General features: G+C 40.7%; 3 protein-coding genes and 1 non-coding gene across 4 annotated transcripts; 3 read left to right on the top strand and 1 right to left on the bottom strand.

The window, feature by feature from the left end:
- Window positions 1-1154: 1154 nt before the first annotated feature.
- akap12a (A kinase (PRKA) anchor protein 12a) lies at window positions 1155-12017 on the bottom strand. The gene is made up of 6 exons (XM_026305361.1): window positions 11910-12017; window positions 9885-9984; window positions 6216-9712; window positions 5312-5468; window positions 2292-3442; window positions 1155-2192 (listed from the first exon to the last, which is right to left on the bottom strand). Exons 1-6 carry the CDS (start codon window positions 12015-12017, stop codon window positions 1155-1157), a joined length of 6051 nt encoding a protein of 2016 aa, XP_026161146.1.
- A 4511-nt stretch (window positions 12018-16528) lies between these two features.
- Window positions 16529-17355, top strand: LOC113130344 (syntaxin-11-like). Its single transcript, XM_026306885.1, has one exon. It carries the CDS (start codon window positions 16529-16531, stop codon window positions 17189-17191), a length of 663 nt encoding a protein of 220 aa, XP_026162670.1. The 3' UTR covers window positions 17192-17355.
- A 1350-nt stretch (window positions 17356-18705) lies between these two features.
- stx11a (syntaxin 11a) lies at window positions 18706-21512 on the top strand. Its single transcript, XM_026299792.2, has 2 exons — window positions 18706-18933; window positions 19825-21512. Exon 2 carries the CDS (start codon window positions 19830-19832, stop codon window positions 20712-20714), a length of 885 nt encoding a protein of 294 aa, XP_026155577.1. The 5' UTR covers window positions 18706-18933; window positions 19825-19829; the 3' UTR covers window positions 20715-21512.
- A 269-nt stretch (window positions 21513-21781) lies between these two features.
- trnal-uaa (transfer RNA leucine (anticodon UAA)) lies at window positions 21782-21864 on the top strand. Its single transcript has one exon. It is a non-coding gene; the product is annotated as a tRNA-Leu (tRNA).
- Window positions 21865-22666: the final 802 nt, after the last annotated feature.

Genomic DNA, 22666 nt, shown 5'->3' with positions numbered 1-22666 from the left:
ATTCTCCATAGAGCTCATTATATGTGGAAAACAGACCAACAGTCTCATATATTTGTTTTCTCACCCAAACCCTTGGATTACTAAACCTGCTGTCATTGATGCCATAAGCTCATTTAGACTTGCAGCACACAAACAGCTGCGACAAATAACATGACAAGTAAAGCTGCCATGATGTTTTGAGGCTCTGCTGATTATATCAATGCCAAATATGTGCCATGCTTTCATCATGCTTGTATTGGAAAGTTTGTCACAATAGAAATTCTTGGAGATTGAAGATGAGCACAGTTAGGCCTGTTTAAGCTTTAAAACAGTCTGTATGTACAAGATAATATACTGTAATGCTATAATATATGTCTGCTCTATGCTATAGTTTCTACCTGCATAGATGGGAACAGTAACATGGCTTTAAGTGAAATGATGGAGCAGATATTGAATGACAAAACCGTTTATGAGCATAGACACACAGTAAAATATATACATATACTAGAGATTAATGTGTGCTGTATTTAGATACATAATGAATTATGTTCTCAACACTTCTCATTAAAAGACACACAAGGTGTTAACAAAAATACTGTCTTAATCTCCTGGACACATACGTTCTCTTCAGATGTGAATTATTATCCATGAATGCTAAAGTAACATGATTAGTAATGAAAATTGCACTATATGTCAACAAGTCACAAAATGTACTCAAAGAGGCCACTGCATAATGGATGTAGTTCTGTGTCACATCTCTAAAATTTGCCCCCTGAGAAAATTAGCGCTTTTTTGTAGATGCTTCTTAGCTTGAGTCCTCTTATGAATCATACATTTTATAATCTTGGTACAATAACCTTACCAATGCAGAGACTAGTCTGACCAATACTGGAGTACCTTTGGTTCAGCAGAAGGTCAAAAGCAGCAAAATGCTGTTTCCTGTTTTTCCACTACCAAGGTCAGTCCGTCTCTATGGCTTTCTAAACACTGCTTATGAACTTGAGAGACTTCATTTCTGATTATCCAACCTTGCAAGAAAAAAAAACAAATTTTGATATTCCAATAAAAGTGATGCATTATTTTCGATGTAAAAGTGATTTCTTTCATGGGACAGATCCCCCATTAGATTTTAAACAGGAGTAAATGAAGACGTTTACCAGTTGAGTGGTGTTGAATTAATCCCAGTCCAGTGTAGCGACACTTGCAGTAGCAGTTTGTGAATGCTGAAGGGCCACTGCAAAATCTTCACTTTCATTTGCAGTTTCACACATTACTGCTGTTTTGTGGGGTTGTTGTCCTTCTTCCTTAGTCTTGGAACTAGGAGCCAGATCCAACTCATGTTCAGGTCCAGCCATTACCTCCTGGTCGTCTTCTGTGTGATGTGCTGCCACAGTGTCAATGTCTTCCTCAGCATCCATCCACACATCCTGCTCGTTTTCCTCCTCTCTCTGTTTAACAGGCTCTTGTGCCTTTGTTTCTTTGTCACAAGCTTCAGATAACACAGGCTGGCTCAGAAACAGTTCTCTTTCCTCTGTCTGACACACTGATGTTTCTGTCAGCGCCACTTTACGAGTTACTCTTCCTGTTGATTTGATATGTTCTGCTAGTTCTGCTGTTTCCATTGCTTGGATGCTGATGTCCAGTAGTACAGGTTGATTCATGATCACTGCTGTCTGTATAGAATCTGAATTAGTCAGTTCTGTTTCAGTGATTCCTGTTGCTTGAACACTGACTTCACATAGCGCTGTCTGTTTCTGACTTTCAGCTCTTGGTTTTGCTTCTACTGGCTCTTCAGGTTCCACAATCTCTTCTGTTCGGACTGCAGCTCCAGACTCGTCTGTCTGGCTCACTGGTTCAGTTCTGTCTGTTGTAGGTGGTGGGGAAGCTGGTGCCTTTGTTTGCCCAAACTGTATGTTAAGTTTCAATTCTAAAGAAAGACATGAAGGGGGCTCCAAATTACCTACTGATGAGATTATTGTATTGTTTTGTGGGACGACTAATCCATCATTGCTGGGTATTACAATTTGGGAAATTTGTGGAATTTGAGCTTCTCCATTAGTTTTCTTCATATCTAATTCTGACTCTTTGGCCTCTTCAGCTACAGATTGTTCCAGTTCAGCTTTACAGTCCTCTAGCTCCTCTTTGAGATCATGAATAGAAACATCTGACGTTCCTTCAATATTAGGTGTTTGCATGAGATCCTCAGACGCATGCTGTTCAGTTGCAGAGTTATCACTGATGACAGCAGGTGCCTCATCTTGTCTTTGGCTCGATGTCCCAGTATATTCCACCATCACTTTATGAATTCCCACTTGATTTGATTCATTTTCAGCCGTCTCATTCACTTCTGTCAAATCATCAGGCTGTATTATGTCTTCTTTCTTCAAGTCGACGACTTCGTCCTGAATGCTGGATTGAACAACCAATGATTCAGGTGCTCCTTCTGGTAAATTCTCCTTTATATGCTGAATGACTTCTTTAATATTTACCTTATTTTCTTCATTATTCAGTTCAGTGTCTTGGGTGGCTGAGAGATTGTCTACTGGTTTGACAGTTACATGGCAAACATCTATGACTTGTCTGGGTTCTGTTACCCCTACTTCTAGCCCTGAGTCAACAGTCATCTCAGGTGATTTTATATTGACATCAACCACCTGCACTTCAATACTGTGACTGTCCTCAAACTCCACTGATGGCACATGCATCATCACAACTACGCTCTCTTCCTTTGCTACCTCAGTCACATCTTCTTTCACTAATGGCGCTGAGGCCTCGACTTCCTCCTTGAACTCTAGCTGCCTTGCTACCATGTCCATTAGTGGCTCTTGACTGTCTGTTTCCTCTAACAAAACACTGGGTATTGCAGCTAAGACTTCTTTGAGACTACATGTGGTGACTTGTGCCACTATGGCATGCTCAGCTGCAGCTGTTTTTATTTCAACATCTGGAAGTTCACCTTGTTTTTCTGCCTCCACACTGACCTGCACCTCACTGAGATGCATGTCATGTTTGGGTTCATAAGTAACTAAGGCACTATCTACACAAGATGCGGGAGTTTCTTCAGAAATAACTGTCTTTTCCAAGACTTCTGCACCACTTGGTTGCACATTAGCAGAAGATATATGAACTGTTGATAATGGTTGTAATTTGTCTACAGCTTCAGGGATTCTGTCTTCCTGTTTAACTTGGCTGTCTTCTGTAATGCTCTCAGTTTTCTGATCCTTATTTATCTTTAGAGCCTGATTCAGTTCTGATTCACTCTCACTTTTATCTGTAATTGAAACAATAACAACACTAGCATTTAGGTTGGGAGCATCGTCTAACAATTTTTGTATTTCCGGTTCTTCAGCACTATAAGCACTACCTTCCTCAACACTTTCTGAGACTCCATGCTCAGATATAGATGCTGCTTCCTCTGTTTCTGTCTTGGCTATTGTGTCTTTTCCATCACATTGCGATACATGTGGTTCTTGAAGCTGTTCGGTTTTGACATGTTCTGTTGGTAGCTCTTCCTCTTCAGTTGCCTTTGTTGGTTTATCTGCCACACTGTCTGTTGGTGGGGTCTCTGCTGCTCTTTCTTCCATTTCACATGTCACAACACTAACCTCCCCTGAATCTAATCTCACTACTTGTACAGTCTCTAAAACATCTGGTTCTTGAAGCTGTTCAGTTTTGACATGTTCTGTTGGTAGTTCTTCCTCTTCAGTTGCCTTTGTTGGTTTATCTGAGACATTGTCTGTTGGTGCGGTCTCTGCTGCTGTTTCTTCCTTTTCAAATGTCACAATACTAACCTCCCTTGAATCTAATCTCACTACTTGTACAGTCTCTAAAACATCTGGTTCTTGAAGCTGTTCAGTTTTGACATGTTCTGTTGGTAGTTCTTCCTCTTCAGTTGCCTTTGTTGGTTTATCTGAGACACTGTCTGTTGGTGGGGTCTCTGCAGCTGTTTCTTCCTTTTCAAATGTCACAACACTAACCTCCCCTGAATCTAATCTCACTACTTGTACCATCTCTAAAACATCTGGTTCTTGAAGCTGTTCAGTTTTGACATGTTCTGTTGGTAGTTCTTCCTCTTCAGTTGCCTTTGTTGGTTTATCTGAGACACTGTCTGTTGGTGGGGTCTCTGCAGCTGTTTCTTCCTTTTCAAATGTCACAACACTAACCTCTGAATCTAATCTCACTACTTGTACAGTCTCTAAAACATCTGGTTCTTGAAGCTGTTCAGTTTTGACATGTTCTGTTGGTAGTTCTTCCTCTTCAGTTGCCTTTGTTGGTTTATCTGAGACACTGTCTGTTGGTGGGGTCTCTGCAGCTGTTTCTTCCTTTTCAAATGTCACAACACTAACCTCTGAATCTAATCTCACTACTTGTACAGTCTCTAAAACATCTGGTTCTTGAAGCTGTTCAGTTTTGACATGTTCTGTTGGTAGTTCTTCCTCTTCAGTTGCCTTTGTTGGTTTATCTGAGACACTGTCTGTTGGTGGGGTCTCTGCAGCTGTTTCTTCCTTTTCAAATGTCACAACACTAACCTCCCCTGAATCTAATCTCACTACTTGTACAGTCTCTAAAACATCTGGTTCTTGAAGCTGTTCAGTTTTGACATGTTCTGTTGGTAGTTCTTCCTCTTCAGTTGCCTTTGTTGGTTTATCTGAGACACTGTCTGTTGGTGGGGTCTCTGCAGCTGTTTCTTCCTTTTCAAATGTCACAACACTAACCTCTGAATCTAATCTCACTACTTGTACAGTCTCTAAAACATCTGGGTCTTGAAGCTGTTCAGTTTTGACATGTTCTGTTGCTTGTTCTTCCTCTTCTGTTGCCTTTGTTGGTTTATCTGCCACACTCCCTATTGGTGAGGTCTCTGCAGCTGTTTCTTCCTTTTCACATGTCACAACACTAACCTCTGAATCTAATCTCACTACTTGTACAGTCTCTAAAACATCTGGGTCTTGAAGCTGTTCAGTTTTGACATGTTCTGTTGCTTGTTCTTCCTCTTCTGTTGCCTTTGTTGGTTTATCTGCCACACTCCCTATTGGTGAGGTCTCTGCAGCTGTTTCTTCCTTTTCACATGTCACAACACTAACCTCTGAATCTAATCTCACTACTTGTACAGACTCTAAAACATCTGGTTCTTGAAGCTGTCCGGTTTTGACATGTTCTGTTGGTAGTTCTTCCTCTGGCTCAGCACTGCCTTCAGTTCTGCCTTCAGTTGCCTTTGTTGGTTTATCTGACACACTGTCTGTTGGTGGGGTCTCTGCAGCTGTTTCTTCCTTTTCAAATGTCACAACACTAACCTCTGAATCTAATCTCACTACTTGTACAGTCTCTAAAACATCTGGTTCTTGAAGCTGTTCAGTTTTGACATGTTCTGTTGGTAGTTCTTCCTCTGGCTCAGCACTGCCTTCAGTTGCCTTTGTTGGTTTATCTGCCACACTCTCTATTGGTGGGGTCTCTGCTGCTGTTTCTTCCTTTTCAAATGTCACAACACTAACCTCTGAATCTAATCTCACTACTTGTACAGTCTCTAAAACATCTGGGTCTTGAAGCTGTTCAGTTTTGACATGTTCTGTTGGTAGTTCTTCCTCTTCAGTTGCCTTTGTTGGTTTATCTGAGACACTATCTGTTGGTGGGGTCTCTGCTGCTTTTTCTTCCTTTTCAAATGTCACAACACTAACCTCTGAATCTAATCTCACCACTTGTACTGTCTCTAAAACATCTGGTTCTTGAAGCTGTTCAGTTTTGACATGTTCTGTTGGTAGTTCTTCCTCTTCAGTTGCCTTTGTTGGTTTATCTGAGACACTGTCTGTTGGTGGGGTCTCTGCAGCTGTTTCTTCCTTTTCAAATGTCACAACACTAACCTCCCCTGAATCTAATCTCACTACTTGTACCATCTCTAAAACATCTGGTTCTTGAAGCTGTTCAGTTTTGGCATGTTCTGCTGGTAGGTCTTCCTCTTCAGTTGCTTGTGTTGGTTTATCTGCCACACTCTCTATTGGTGGGGTCTCTGCTGCTGTTTCTTCCATTTCACATGTCACAACACTAACCTCTGAATCTAATCTCACTACTTGTACTGTCTCTAAAACATCTGGTTCTTGAAGCTGTTCAGTTTTGACATGTTCTGCTGGTAGTTCTTCCTCTGGCTCAGCCCTGACTTCAGTTGCCTTTGTTGGTTTATCTGAGACACTGTCTGTTAGTAGGGTCTCTTCTGATATTCCTTCCTTTTCAAATGTCACATTAACCTCATTTGAATATAGTTTCACTACTTGCACAGTCTCTAAAACATCTGGATCTTGAACATGTTCATTTTTGGAATCACCAACAGACTTAATACTGACTTCAGTGAGAGACTCTGTTTCCTCTTTGGATTCATCAGTTTCCACCACTGGAGAGGTCTCTGACCTAACTTCTTGTTTCAGTGGGTGAACACTGCCTTCCTCTAAATCTAATGTAGGCACTTGTACGTCTTCTAAAACCTCTTTAGCTTGATAATGTTCAATCTTGCGATCATCCACTGGTGACTCTGTGTTTTCTGGCCCAGCACAGACTTCAGTGAGATCCTTTGCTGTCTGTTTGGGTTCATCTGTAACAGTTTCTTTGGGTAATTGTGTTTCTTTTTTTGATGTTTGAATACAAACCATCTCTAAATCTACCGCAGCTACTTGTACAACTTCTGTTACTTGATCATCTTTAACTTCTGCAGCATCTGTTTGTAGTTCATCTTCCTTTTCTGGTTCTGTACTGACTTCAGTGAAGGGCTCCACCTCCTCCGTGTGTTCATCTGTAATTGTTTCTACTGCTGCGATGTCCTCTGGTCCTACCTCCTTTACAGTTAATTGAAAAGTACCTTCCACTGAATTTAATGTGGCTTCTTCCTCTGCTGTTACTGCAGGTGGTTGGTCTTGATCCTCAGCCTGAACTTGATCAGTGAATATCTGTGTGATTTCATCTTTTGTTTCTGACATAGTTTGGACTTCAGTGTCAGCAGCTCCAGTCTTAGTTTCCTCTGACACTGGAGCAGCTGAATCTGCATCATGAAAGTCACTGTGTGAGCTTTTTCTTTCAGCTTGATGTGCCTCAGCTAAACCTTCACCTGCAACAGTGTCTTCACTTTCCAGCAGTATGTCTGTAGAACTGGCCTCAGTTTGGCATTCTACCTGACCATGGATCTCATTTGTGCTTTCTAATTCTTTTATTCTTTCTTGTGGATGTTTAACATTGACGACATGTACGTCGTCTACAGCAATTCCAGCAGTTTCAAACTGCTCAGTAGGATCGTTGGATACAATTTCATTGGAAACAGCTTCTTTGACTTTAGATATGCTCTCTGTTTGGGCTGTTGCTGCAAATTCACTAATTGCATCCAGTTCCTTAACATTTAGACCTGTGCTAATGTCAATTGCCTCTGATCTGCTGTGTATTTCCAGAATCGTTGTCTCCTGTTTTGTAAATGTTTCAAGTATTTGATGGGAGACAGAAGCTACTATTCTCTCTGAGCTTAATTCATCTGAACACACTAGGGCTACCTTTGGGCTTATGGAGATGGTTTCAACAACCTGCTGCAGGACCAACTCCGTGTCCTTGACTTCATATTCTGCTGGGACTGGTGTTGTGTTTCCAGATGTTTTTGAAGACTCTGACAACTGGGAAACTGCAGAGATCATCTCCGTTTCATCTGCAATGGTAATATCTACAGGCTCTGGGGCAGTTATGGCCTCAGATGTGATCTCTATCAGATCTTCTGCTATAGTGTCATCTCTAGCTGGCTCCTCAGCGACAGAAGGCGGCGTGGCCATGGTCTCTGTGATTACACCCTCTTCTGGAATGTCACTGAGTTGCTGGTGTTTACTGATGAATTCTGTGAAGTCCTCACGTTCTTCTTTTAAAACAAGAGTTGCAGAGCTCTCATTTTCCAAAGCATTCTTATCGTCTTGGACGTTCTTCGCTTCACTTTGAAGACTATCACAAGGTAGGCCTGGTTCAGACGGCTGATCAAGGGGGTTTTGCTGGCTTTCATCGTCTGCTTCATTGGGTACATGACTTTCTACATCTGCCTTTGTTTGTAAGTCTCCTGTCTCAGCTGTATCAAACTCAGACAATGGCACCACAGCTGGTGTTTCAGTGTCTTCATCGTCCGAAGTTATTTCCTTATCAGCCTCATCAGAAGAGACTTGGTCTTGCTTTTCAGCAGGTCTCTTCTTTGTTCGTCCTGGAAGAAGTTTCTTTATAGCAGAGGAGGACTCATCCTGAGTAACTTCACTGTCAGATTGTATAATTTCGTTATCATCCTGATTCTTTACTTTCCTTTTGGGGGTGACAAGTTTTTTAAATGATTTCCACGTTGACCCTCCATCACCTTCTGAAGGACTTCCTACTTGTTTTGGGTAACAAGTTGAAATTTCATCACCGTCATTAGAACTTTCTAGTGGTGACTCTTGCTTGTTATTGCCATTCTCAACTTGTGGTACTTCATCTTCAGAGTCTGATGTTTTTCGGCTTCTTCGCCTTCCAGATCCACACAAAACAGCTTCCCATGAAACAGATGAATCTTTTCTTTTCTTCCCTTCATCTGTGCTATGATCTGATATTTGCTCGCCGTCACCTGGCTTTGATTCCTGCGCTGAACTAGGGATTAGTGTCTCTTCATTGGTCAAGGATGACCTCTTCACATGTTTTTTTGGAGTCACAAGTTTTTTGAAGGAAGCCCATGCACCCTCCTCCTCTCCTGCATGACTTTCTTCTTTCTGATTGTCAGCTGACTTCGTAGATGAAAGGAGCTGATCTGAAACATGTTCTCCAGAGTCCGACAGTTTAGCATCACTGGATTTTCTGCCTCTCGGCTTTTTGGAGAGTTTCTTTAAACTAGACCCCGACATGAGCTTTTTCAGAGGACTAGCCTGAACTTTGTCTTTCTCCTGCGAATTCAGAATTTCAGGTTCACTGACAATGATTGTTGGATCTGTGGAAGGTGATATCGCTTCATCTGTTGTCTGAGTTGATGTTGCAGAGAGGATCTCCTCTTGATGCTCATTATCTTTATGTTCTGTCTCAGCTGTAGCTGCCTCAACACCTAGACTAATCTCCTCTGTATCCTCTTGCTGTAAAGTTTGTTCTGTTTTCGCTGTGACTTCCATTTTCCCATTGTCCAAGAGCTCTTTCTCATTTGTGTCAATGCTTTGAAGCTGTTTCTTCTTTCGTAGTCCAGAAAAGATTCCAGTGGTAAAAAACCTCTTAATAGGAGAAACAACCACCTCTTCTTCAGGTGTGGCATCATCTTCACCTACAGGTGAAGTTGTAGTTTCACCTCCATTATCAAGTTGCGCTTCCTCTTTGATTTCAGTTTTCTCCTCTTGATTTACTGGAACATCCTGAGATGTAATGTCTGTCAGGGTAGGACATGTTGAATCATTGAGATCAGTATTATGTTCAGCATTGTCATTTTTGGTTTCCTTTGCTGCATCCTCAGTATCTTCCAGTCTGTTTGTTTTTTTGTTGGTGGACTCATCAGCTTTTTCAGCTGAACCTCTCTTTAATGTCGATTTGAAACCAATATTACTGAAAAATCGCCCTAAACCTTCATTGATCTCATTCTGTTTTCCATCTATTTCAGTCATTTTCATAGGGGGTACTTCATTAGCATCACCTTGATTTGATGATTCATTTTCATCCATTTCAGTCTTTGGTCTTTTTTCTTTAAGTGGCTGTTCAGCTTCTGAAACATCTTCTGGGGAGAGGATTGCTAAACCATAGAAGAAGTGAAATATTTAAGCTTTTTGTTTGCAAGAACTGTTAAAAACTGATGAGACAGGTGTAATTCTATCTGCTGTAATTCAGCAAGTTGTGCATTTGTTGAATTCCTGTGCTGACATGGTCTGTTCATGAGCAGTAATACACAGATTATGTGTACCCACCCTCTGCAGCAGTCTCATCCTCACAGTGACCATCTTCTTCTGTTATGGGGCTGTCCGCTTTTCCATTGAGTTCAGAGATCTGCCCATTCTTTTTGAGAAGCTGAAACAAAAAACATAAACAATATGCATTATATCTCTACTCTTTTAACATTAGATCATATCAAAGCTGAAATAATGGGTAACAGATTTTCAGGTGTTTTAAACATTTCCGAGTGGCCCATAGTAAGCACTTGCTTCAATTACAAGAAAAGCAGCGGCAAGATTTACTCAGCTGTAATAATAACAAATACATGTTTGTACTTTTTTGAAAGCAAACAAAGAATTTCCGTCTTTGGTGAACTGAGGACTCTCAAATCCTATTTTGTGAAGAAAAACAGTGTGGACTGAGTGTGATGGTAAACCTATCCCTACAGTCTAACAACCTTAATTGTCCTAATCTCCAATTCGTGAGTCGGATTAGTTGGGAACATACGAGCGGGGGGTTAGGAAACAACTCAACTTTCAACTAATGTGAAGAAAACCCTGAAGAAACAGTTTAAACAGCTGTTCAGATCATTGAACCTGCTCAGACATTTTTCCAGGTTTTATCACACACTCATTGTTTCCATAGCACCACTCACTTTAAGTACTTGCCTTTAAGTGTGCTGCTTGATATGCTCATGTGCGTTCAGACTAAATTATTCTTTGAAAGATATTTATCCAGCCTTAATTTCAGTTTTGGTAGAGACATAATGCTCTGTGCAATAACATGAATATTATGGCAGATGTTGATATTTACTGACTAAATAATAATTGACTGTTGAAACAAACAAAATATCACAGGCGATAAAATGTTTATGGTTGGCTGTGAGCTCATTTTCCCGTCAATAGTTGTACATTATTTACATGCACACGCTGAGCCTGTGTAATGGGGCCTGAACGGCCATGTCTTTGTTTTCAGACATCCTGATCCTGAGATAAAGGAACCACACTTAGCATAAAGTAGCTATGTAAGGGGGAAAAAAACAGCTATACAAACATTAGTGTTAAAAAGTGTAACACAGAATAAAACTATAATATACTAAGTTGTTTTGACATTTTAACTGGACAAAGGTCTGCTATTTGTCTTGTAAGCTAGCACAATAGAGGAGTGCTAGGAAAATAACTGAGCTTTTTTTTTTTATTAATTCGATTGAAAACATAAGACATAAAACTTTATTCCAAATGAAATTATTTCTTTTACCAACCTCATGCTTAGCCCCTTATTCCATCCAACTCATGGAATCACCTAATTCACAAAGGTCAAAGTTGCCATTAACTCACGACAGTATCATGACTGAAGCCTGATATTTCCACCCTCACTGGATACTGCTGTCTTATTGACTTCCATCTCAGCATGACACAGTGATTGTGTTTTAAACAAATAATCAATGTTGCCGTCTGCTGAGGGCAGCAAAAAGAAATTCCTCCTCTTTACTTTGGTCCCTCAACGGATGAGATGTCATTAATCCTCCCGTTTCCTTTCCAGAGACAGCAGATACAAACCATTGCAACAGCAATGAATCAGTGAAAACAGGCTGCAGCAACAACAGCTTCTATCAGACTTTCATAACACACCTCAGCCAACAGTCCCCAACCTTTGACACAACAAAAATAATCCTGAGCAACTTTAGGTTAGAAAGAATGTGGTCATTTCTTAATTTTGCAGCTGCACTCCTCTTTTTTTATTCTTCAGTTTATCTTTAATTCTTTTATATTAAAAACCCAGAATGGCTGGATTCGCTCATTGCAGTTCTTCCAAATGGACTTTTCCCTTGTCTTAGGGTTAATGGATGTTTTGGCAAGTAGCACCCGCTGTCCTGACAACAACAAAAGCCACCCTCAGCAGTTTCATTACACACACCGACCACTGGAAATCTTCAGAGACTTTAGAACAAACTAGTTTGTATCTGCAGTTGATCTATGAAAATGAGGATGAATAATTCCTACAAAGTTGGTGCATAGATGCAGGACTAACTCAGCGTCTGTGGGGAAAGAACATGATACCTCGTCTTCAACACGCTGCTCAGCCTGAGCATCATCCACCGACCCTGTCTCCTCCTCAGCCGCTGAATCCTTCTTGTCGTCCCGTTGCGCAGACTGAGCGGCTCCCATTGTCGGGACTGCAGCGCGTCAGTGTCCGGAGTGAGCGGCTCAAGTGATGCAGATATCCCCCAGAAAAGTCGTGCGAGGGGCTGTCAGCTCTCAAATGCTGCAGGCTGGACGATAAAAGAGGCGTTTTTTAGTCAAACACCTCCCAGCAGGATCACATGAAGCCTCTGAGCCGAGCCTGGCCTGGCCCGTCCCGGCCTGGCCCGCCTTTCGCTGCATCAAAAAAAAAAAAAAAAAAAAAAAAACCGCAGAGAAACAGCCCGATTTACTGAAACACGTCCGAGCAACAAGCTTTACCCTGCACCGTTATTACATATTCAGCCCGAGGCTCGAAGTTACTGTACTGTACAACAACAATAATAATCATATTCATGGTTTTATGATACAATTGAATTGGAAACAGAATATAACTGCGGCACATTTTCCAAACTGACTTTTGCTCTCATCTTTTTCTGTTCTTTTTATAAATGATTTGAGTATTTTTATATTATTAGTTTCTGCTAAATATTGGAAACTGCAGTCAGAACAGACAGTCGATGTGAGTAAAAGCCCATAAACAAACTGCAGAATGAGGCAACATGAAAAAAAAAAACATCCTGATACATATTTAATAAATAGATTTTTGTTTCTCGTGAGGTCAGGTTGTGTGTTCATCAGTACCTAAAAACTCTCCAGGTTATTGTGTAGCTTGAACTTGATGTTTCTGGGGGAAGCTGGAGCTGTGAGCTCTGTCCTGTTGGCTCATGGGAATAAGTCACCACCTCTGTGATCAGTGTGTTTATATAAGAGCATCATGTAGCTGATGGCCAAGGCCATGTACTTATTGGATTTGAATTTTGATGTTTTGAAGTGACACAACAGCCTCGATGTGAGAAGACTCATTTTATCTCCACAGTGAAGTCCTGTGTAGCTCAAATCAAATGAATCTACAGGTTCTGAGGAGGCAAAAAGCTGTAGGTGTTAATTAAAGAGAAGCAGTCAGTAGCCCCAGATTTGTTCTTATGCCTTATAAGTGAACTACAGCTTATATGCACAAATCCTTATCCTGAAAGTAGTTTATCTATAAAATCAGGAAATTGTCATATTTCAAAATGAAGAGCTGTTGTTTTTGTGGCCAAAAACATATACAGTATAATTTTGAAACCATTTGTTAAGTCCCAATATTTATTTACATTCCCACTGACATGAAGTTGCTACTTTTCTAAAATGTTCTGTAATATCTTATTTTATTTATTGCTGTTGAATGTTTTGCAGATCTATTATAACTTGTTGGAAAATACACTTTTTATTTCAGAAAGAATCAGAAAGCTTGAGTAAGACCTCAGATGATTTCATGTCTACAGTTCTGTCCATAAGTCGTACTGAAATGATTTTTCTGTCATCCTAATGATTTGACAGTATTTAAGTTATTGCAGTATATTTATATAAGGATGAATCTAGTCAGGGAGACTTTTTCTTGAAAATAGAAATCATCTGACCGCTCGAATGTGACTGGAGAAAAACAGACCTAATGAAATTTGGGGATTAGATTTGGAAATGTGGGCAGAGTAACATGAGTTTGACAGGTTGCCCAAACATGAAGTAGATAAAGCTGCTGTGAAAGTTTGACCTTCAGACAAAATTAGGCTGATTTCTGACTTCAAATGATAGCACGATGTTAATCTACCATTTATTTGCTAATTGGGTTTTCTGTTGAAAAGCCTTTGAGGAATACAGCCCTGTTGTTGCTGAATTGGCCTGACCTGTGCATCACATGTGGTTGTTCAGTGGGAGGTTCTCCACAAATCCAAACAAAAATCTGATATAGATTAAGAATTCTGTATATAGATGAAGGGCAGTTCGAAGAAAGGGTGAAACATTTTGGGAAATGCATTTGTTAGACAAGAAGATTGTTACCACCTGTGTGTCTGTGAGGTAAATATAAGGCCTTAAACAGAGGACTGACGACACGTTTAAAAAGTCGGGCTCTGGGAAAACAGAGAAACATCTACAAACCCATGACAGACATTCATGTTAATTTGATCAGATGCTCAGAGACACGGGTGCCGTTATGTGAACCTCAGTACGACTAATAAGTTCAATTAATTAGAGTCACAACTTTGGGTAACTGGAAACAGCTGATGTTTTCTCCACTGATTACAGCCACCGATGGCCTGATGCAGGAGCCTCGCTCACTGTATGCACATCCTGTTTTCTACCTGTGCGTTTAGGGCTATCTAATATAAAAGTACTGATGAAATTTAAATCTGATGAAGTAGCTCTTTTTATGCTTAGTCACAGTTCATTGCTCTGCACATTAAGTTGGTTTAGAAACCATGAATGTCAGTAGAGTTTCATTCCATCCATCCATCTTCTATACCTGCTTAGTCCTTAACCAGGGTCCCAGGGATCTGCTGGAGCCTACCCCAGCTCTCTTTGGGTGAAAGTCAGGGGTCCACCCTGGACAGGTCACCAGTCCATCACAGGGCCACATAGAGACAAACAACCTCACACACTCACACTCACTCCTATGGGCAATTTAGAGTCACCAATCAACCTGACATACATGTTTTTGGACTGTGGGAGGAAACCAGAGTACCTGGAGAAAACCCACACAAGCACAGGGAGAACATGCAAACTCCACACAGAAAGGCCCCTGATGGGTTTCAAACCAGGAACATTCTTGCTGTGAGGCAACAGTGCTAACCACTCTCCACCGTGCTGCATGTCACTGTCATGTGAGAACTAAAAAGATATTAAATAAGATGTTAAATAAACTCAACGAATTTGCAAATACTTCAAAATTGTATCCTGTTACAGTACTTTAGTGATTTTACATTTTGTTGCCATCTTGTGGTTAATGTTTGCTCTACTCCTTCACGTTCTTCACATCTTTGAATAGTTACTGTACAATTCAGTGCATTAATTCAACTCAGTTTCATGTATGATGTTCTGAATTAAGAACTGAACAGATAAAATGGTTTTCTGTTGTAGATTGAAGTGTAAACTGTGTATGAACATTGAGGCTATGACAACAAATAGAAACCTTACTGCTTGAGTTGGGGTTTACTAGGGGATTTTTCAGTCTCATCTAGTTTCATTCATGCTGTTCTTCTCATCTTAAGAATCGGGCGTCAGTTTCATGGTGAAGTGTGCATTTACAGCTGAGTGACAGAAAAAAAAAATCCCCTTTGAGAAGCATAGCCAGTGTGACTCAAACCCATGTGGGCTGGTGGAAATTACAAACCGCTGGCTGCTGGCTGTGGAAATGACACTACTCTTTTGCTTCTTACACATCAATCATTTTTCTTGTTGAAATATATTTCACTTACTTTTTCTGGCATCTTGAGTGCTATTCATGACACAATGCATGTGAGAATGAGCCTTTGGTCAGATTGGGGTTTGTGAAATTGAAAGCAAATTGCATGTGAACAAGCTGAAGCGAACTGGTGTCTGCAAGACTTTATCATTTGTTATCACATGTGAGCACAGTCCACCCCTCTGGGAGATAACGTATCTAAAAGGCTTCCTCCTTTTTTCCATATACTGTTGTTCATCAGTGTCACTGTGTGCTGACCTTTTTCTTTTTTGAGGCTTTAGTCTAATATTAGCCCCCTTCCACAACCTGTGGTCAGACATGAAAGCTAATTTTGAAATTTCTAGGTCAAGACATTTATACAGCTGCCCTGAGAATATAGATCAGTCATCATTTTTTCAGGTTTGGTGTCACCTTAGAATGCACACTCCATGTGACACAAAAGGAATGAACAGATGTATCGATGCTGTCGGTCAACATTTCTAAAAAATCTTTCACTCTGTCCACAGCTGCCGAACCTATTGCTTATTGGACTGAACGGTCACCAAACCAAATCAAAGCTACAGAAATCCTCAAAAGAACAGCCATACAAGTAAGGCATCACACTTCTCTTATTCTAGCTTTATTTTCCATGTTTTTACATATTGCTTTTAGCTAACTATTCAAACATGAGTGTAAATTCCAGTAGAGCTGATAAATACCCTAAATGAATAAATGAATAAATGGCCTTATCTTTTGTCAGAAAAAAATCGCCTAACACATATTTGACCTCCTTGCTGGTTGCTGACTTTTTCAGGTTAAAGCACTAAGCACTCTTAGTATCCCCACTCACTTAAAACCTGATTACAGTCATTTGTATTATACCTTTCTGCTTAAAACTTGTTTGGTAAGTAATGAACAAGATTGAATGTCCTGGCAGTTAAAGTATGTTCATCTAAGATTACATGATACTGAAGGGGCGAGAAGTGGAAAAAGGTCACGCATGCTATAGATCATCTTGCTTCTTGTAGATTTATTACGTTACACTAAGCCCACGCCTGTTTAGACGCCTGCAGTCATGCTCAGTAGACTTTTGCTACAAGAACAAGTACAGACTTGTTTTTTGCAGCTGATGGATCTTAATCTTTTCATGCCTGTGTGTTTTTTTCTTCAGTTAAAATGAATGCTAATGTTTCATGTCAGCTGATCTTAGCCATCAGGGGTGTTTCCACGTTAGCTTATGAACTACCAAGCTCTGAACAAGACCTCCTACCCCACTGCATCAAAGCATGACTCCAGCACAATCGGGGCAGATATTAAACGCAGGGCTGAAGCTGTGCTGCACCAGCTGCACATGCTGAATGCTGTCAGAGGAGAACTGGAGGCCCAGCGAGGCCGCTCTGACCCCGTAGCACGTATAGCACGAACACAGTACCAGTGTCTGAGCAAAGATCTGCAGGAGGTGATGTTCAGCTACAATGATACTGAGATAAACCACAGGGAGGCTTGTAAACGTCAGATGCAGAGGCAGATGGAGGTGGTGGGCAGAGAGGTCAGTGAGGAGGAGCTGGAAGAGATGCTGCACAGTGAGGAGTTGAATGTGTTCAGTGGCCAGCTGCAGGGCCAAACAGTTCACTCAGCCTTCGTACAGATCGAGAGCCGGCACAAGGAGCTGCTGGCGCTGGAGAAGAGGATCACAGAGATCCAGGAGCTGTTCCTGGATGTGGCTGTGCTCACAGAGGAGCAGGGAGCAGCCATAGAAAACATCCAAAAAAAGGTCCAGGATACAGAAATGACAGTTCAGGATGGCGGGGCACATCTGGTTAAAGCCATTACATATGATAAAGACCACCCCTTCAAAAAGCTGTTTTGTGGCTGCTTCCCATGTTATAATAGCAGATAAGTCTGATTGGGGCCACTGGGTTTGGATCAGATCTACTGATCCATGCAAGTAAATATCAGTTTGACAGTTTAGTGAACAGTGTAAACATTCATGAAGCTCAGCTAAATCAGAAAAATATATGTGAAAGTGGGAAATATTTAACTTTTTTACTCCATTGTGTTTAGAAGCAGAAGAAGAAGAAGGACTTTATTAATCCCCAAGGGGAAATTCAATTGTTACTGCAGTTATTAAATTTGAGATTATTTAAATTATATTGATTAATAGTAATTCATAAAGTAAAGTTAATAAAGTAATACTTTAACTAATTATTTATTTGCGGGGGGTTGTGTGTGTGTGTGTGTGTGTGTGCGTGCGTTATTGTTTATATTGAGGAATTATAGTCTTATGGCCGTGGACACAAAAGACTTCCTGAATCTTTCAGCCTTGGCTTTACGGCTGAATGAACTTCCCATTCTCCACAGTTCCTCATGAAGTGGGTGGGCAGAATTGTCCAGTATGGAGTTGATTTTGTCCACCATCCTCCTCTCTGCCACAGCCTCCAGACTGTCCAGTTCCAGTCCAACAACAGATTTTGCCTTCCTGATCAACTTATTTAGTCTGTTGGCCTCAGCAGCCTTGATGCCAACTTTATTTACCAGCTTAAGTTGCTAGTTATTAATTACTAATTATTAATTGCTAGCATTGTTACTCTTCATGCAGACTGGCCCATTTATGGTATTTTATTTAAAATGTTGTAAAATTAAAATACACTTAGTGTGAGCTACAAACTTAGCAGGGTCACTAAAAACACAATAAGTATGAAAAAGCTTTATATTTTACACCTAATGTGCAAGGAATTCCTAATCAACCTTGTGGCGATGTTCCCCGCCTAATAAACAAACGAGAAATATTACGTTTTACTGTGAAAAACACGTTCGTACTCTATTTCCGTTTTTCCTGTGTGGTTTTTCATGACCTGACTCCTTCACAATAAAAGCGCGCGTCTTTTAAATAAGCTTTAATAAAGGAGCTAAACAAAAACAACTTGCATATATATGATGCGTTCAGACACTAAAAGCAACACAATTTTATTAGACTATGCTAAAGTAAATTTAAACTTACCGGGAATTACTCAGGTAGAAAAATCCTTGAACGTTAAGACACATACAGGCACTGGTCTATTTCTGATGTTGTGATTAATAGTTATTGATCATACAAACAGTCCACACTTATCGTACCTGTAATTAAAGGAAACAAAACAGCAACATCCACCACTTTAATTTCCAGGCATCTTGTAGTTTCCTTACCCTCTAACTAACTACGTGGACCAAGGCTGCAGCGACACTTTTAACTGTTTTCAAGGTCATCAGTATAGTGGAAGGCTTCAGGATGGTAACAAGACACCCTGATAATAAACTGGACGCTTCATATTATAATATCTATGTAAGATGCGCAAAGTCACCTGTGCGCTTCGACATTACAGACGCACAGGGGTGTAAGAGTGACTGGAGCTGCGCCTTCCTGGACTCGACCCAGAGAAGCGGTGGTGTGCGCGAGGCGTGATCTTCCGCATTGGTGCTGGCTGCAGGCTGTCTCAGAGTGAGACTGAGACTCTTTAAAACACACTCGGCGGAGTCGTGTATATGTTGAAACTCGGTGATATAACGGAGAGAAAAAGAGGAAATGAACTTTGAAATAATGCGCTCGCCTCTTCTGCTCTAACTAAGTTCTGTGGTGTAGGACCTCCGGGATAAAACACAAAGGTATGTATGCGTCTTTTATTCTGTGTAATGTGGTTTAGATACAACCAGAATAATCGATGAATTGATTCATAGTCACCGCAGACATTAAGTGTCAGGTTTTTCTTCTTTCTCATGATTTTCACTTGTCATGGGCGATGATGCTTTGCGGTTTATTCAACTGGTTTATTTGCGTTTGTAAAAGACTTTTCAAACTTTAGCACATTAAAGCTGTGTAACAGTTTTTTCTCAGTAGGAAATAACCGAGTGTAAAGTCGACGCCCTACAATTAATTTCTATTTGCGATGCGAACTTCACGGCAGAGGAAGTAAACTATCATTTTCATTTTTAGAAGCTTAAACCGATTGTTTTTGTTCATTTATTCTAAATTATTGCTGAAGTGTTCTTGTTTCATTTTACAAGTTAGATTGTACGTATAAAAACTGGTTCATATGATATAGTAAGTAAAACTACTAGTAGAATAATGAAAATACTCCACTACAAATAAAGGTCCTCCATTTAAAAAGTATAGAAGTATTATAAACTAAATGTATTTAAAGTGTAATAACCAAAAGTACCCCTTCTTTGAATATGTAATATAATTGATAGTATTCTATGTTATTAGTTAGTTAGTACTATGAAGTATTTTATTGCTGTAGCTGGTTGAGTTAATTATAGTTTGTTTCCCAACCTCAGGGTTGGGCCGTCTATAGGGTCATGAGGGATGTTGTGAAAGCAAAGAAGAAAAACACATTCATTCTTATTCATGTGGATAGTTTGATGGTTTTTTTTTCAGGGAAAGTCCTACACTTTCAGACCCGGTCAGACCTAGTACCTTTCTAGAGTCTCCACTGGCCCAGAAGGTCAAACTGTTCCTTTAAAAAGCTCAGTAAAAACTCCTGATTCCTCTTGTAGGTGAGATGAGGGACCGACTGTGTGAGCTGCAGACCTTTGTCTCCATGCCTGCAGGGGACGGGTGGCCTGAGGAGAACCCCGATCACAACACTGAGGATGAGGAGCATCTGGAGCAACAGGCCATTGTTTTTGAGGGGGAAGATGTGATGGACGGCATCTACAGGGAGGCCCAGGCGATGAGGAAGGAGATGTTCCTGCTTAAAATGGATGTGAAGCGTCTTGGAAAGCAGAACACCAGGTTCCTCACGTCTGTCAGACGGATCAGCAGCATCAAGCGCGACTCCAACGCTCTGGGACGGGACATTAAGGCCAGAGGGGAGGCCATTTATGCACGGCTGGAGAAGCTGGGGAAGCTGAGCAAGGAGCTGGAGGAGGAGCATGGGGCTACCTCAGCTTTAGCTCGCATGGTGCGTTCACAGTATGTGTCCCTGACCAATGATTTCCATGATGCCATGTCTGAGTACAACGAGGCTGAGATGACCCAGCGGGAGAACTGCAAGAACCGCATCCAGAGGCAAGCAGAAATCATGGGAAAGGAGGTGAGCAGGGAGCAGATAGATGAGATGATTGAGACGGGCAAGTGGAACGTCTTCTCGGACAATCTACTACTGGAAGGGAAGACTGCTAGATCCGCTCTTAATGAGATCGAGAACCGGCACAAGGAGCTTCTTGAGCTTGAGGGTCGCATCAAGGACGTTCATGAGCTTTTCTTCCAGATGGCCATGCTGGTGGAGCAGCAGGGCTCAATGCTGGACAACATAGAAGCCAATGTATGTGCAACTGAAGACTATGTTACAAAGGCAACAGTTCAGATCAAGAAGGCTGTGAAATACAAGAAAAACAATCCGTGCAAGAAAATCTTCTGTTGTTGCTTTCCTTGCTGCAACTGATGCAGAGTGTTATTTTTTTCCTCAGTACCAAGAGAATATCGAGATTAGATTAGAATCAGCTTTTTTTAGCGATGATAACAGTATCTTGCTTTGGTCTCTGTATTTATTTGGCTCTAATGAAGCGCCAACTCCACTTTAAAGCAGTATCAGTGTGGAAAGTCACACCGTGGTATCGTTTCTTCACGGAGGTGGTCTGAGAAAATGTTGTAATTTCAAAACATGCAAATGTGAACATTGGGATATGGGTGCGATATTTCCTGATTGAGAACAGTTTTTGCATTTGAGCTATTATTTAAAGCATCTCAGGTTTCTTTCTTTCAGCTTTGTAAAGTTTTGTAGTGTTTTATAAGATATTTAAGTGATGTAAATTGATTTACTCTAAAAATGCTTAGGAGTGGCCAGATTTGATAGCCTGGATGCACATTTGTAGCTAGTTTGGAACAGGAACTAACAGTAGCCCTATTTCTTGTTAAAGCCATTGCTTAACACTCATTCGAGACCCGGCGAATGCAATTGAAGCTTTGATTGTGGTTAGCTGTGGAGGCCACGTAGAGTTGTGTGGATTGTGCAACTATATTTTGGGCTTCGTGCTTTGCAAGAATAGTTTTTCTTATTTCTCCCCACAAAGGGACATCCAAATGATTGTGTACATTTGTGTTCGCTCAGGCACTGGGACATCAATAGAAAGAGCAGGAAACTAAACCGGTCAGAGTACTTTCTGTTTGCACAGCAGGCCTATGATATTGTCTAGTCAATGTATTTGACAATTGTAAAATTAAAAATACCTGTGTCATCCTGTGTGTGGGAGTCTATCACCCCCTTGAGGAATCCCGGGTATCTGGTGTATCTACGGTGACCACAGGGTGCATACGAGTCAGTAAATGCTGTTTTCTTCATAACTGCCTGTGCTCTGTGTTGAATTTTCTTGCAGGGCTATAATGATCGCACTTCCTCAACAGGCGGTGTGGTTTGTGTGGGGCAGTTACTGGAACCACGACATAACTTCACAAGACTAGTACAGCATCTTTGTATGATGGAGGCCATTACTGTTTTTCTACATGTCATGGACCAGGATGGCCGAGTGGTTAAGGCGTTGGACTTAAGATCCAATGGACAGTAGTCCTCGTGGGTTCGAACCCCACTCCTGGTAAGAACAACTCCAAATTTTAACAAATAGCACACCTGACTATTTGCAGTCTTGGTGAAGGAAAAATATAACTATGAACACTGAAGTTGTGTGCAAAGCTGCAAACTCATATACAGTAGACAGACAGCATTGACAACTAGTCCTGACAGACATTTCACAGGCTGTTTAATCTCCACACACAATTAACAAAGCTAATTCAGGAAACCACAAAGGGAGAACACCCTGACTCAGCTAACAACCTTGAATTAGATTATGGTATCTTGCTTTTATTTTTTTTGGAGGGACTTTGGAATAATATGGGCAGCACACTTCCTCATGTATCATGTTTTAGATTCAAATTACAAAGCAAACAAGCACAAATATTCAAAGGAGAAAAATGTCATCACACCTGGACTGGTAGACAGGTGCTTTAATAGAAGTAAACAGCAGTGTGATTGTTGTTTCTGATGTAGATGTTTCTTTCTGTGGCAACCTGGCGCCATCTAGCAGCAGGAGCTGGGAACATTTTGCCATTATTTTTGCTTTTTTTAATTTAGGCAGTGAAACACTTCTGCCTATCATGACTAAGGCACATAATGCCCATTAGTTTAACTCATTTCAGAGAAAGAATAAACAGGCACTGGCTTTAAAAGTCCCAAAACTTTATTGTCTGCTCAGCCTCTCTTCTTTTAACTATTTTACTTTGTGACAATGTTATCTCAGGTGTTTTATCTCTTTTGTCATATTGAACAATTGACTAATGAAGATATGGTGAATTTAAGTTATTGTTTAGTTTAATAAACTTTTAGATGCTTTAAAAAATAAA

The sequence above is a fragment of the Mastacembelus armatus genome, chromosome 22, assembly GCF_900324485.2.
Source record: "Mastacembelus armatus chromosome 22, fMasArm1.2, whole genome shotgun sequence".
NCBI classification, from domain to species: Eukaryota; Metazoa; Chordata; class Actinopteri; order Synbranchiformes; family Mastacembelidae; genus Mastacembelus; species Mastacembelus armatus.
This window is presented reverse-complemented; position numbering and strand designations above follow the sequence as displayed.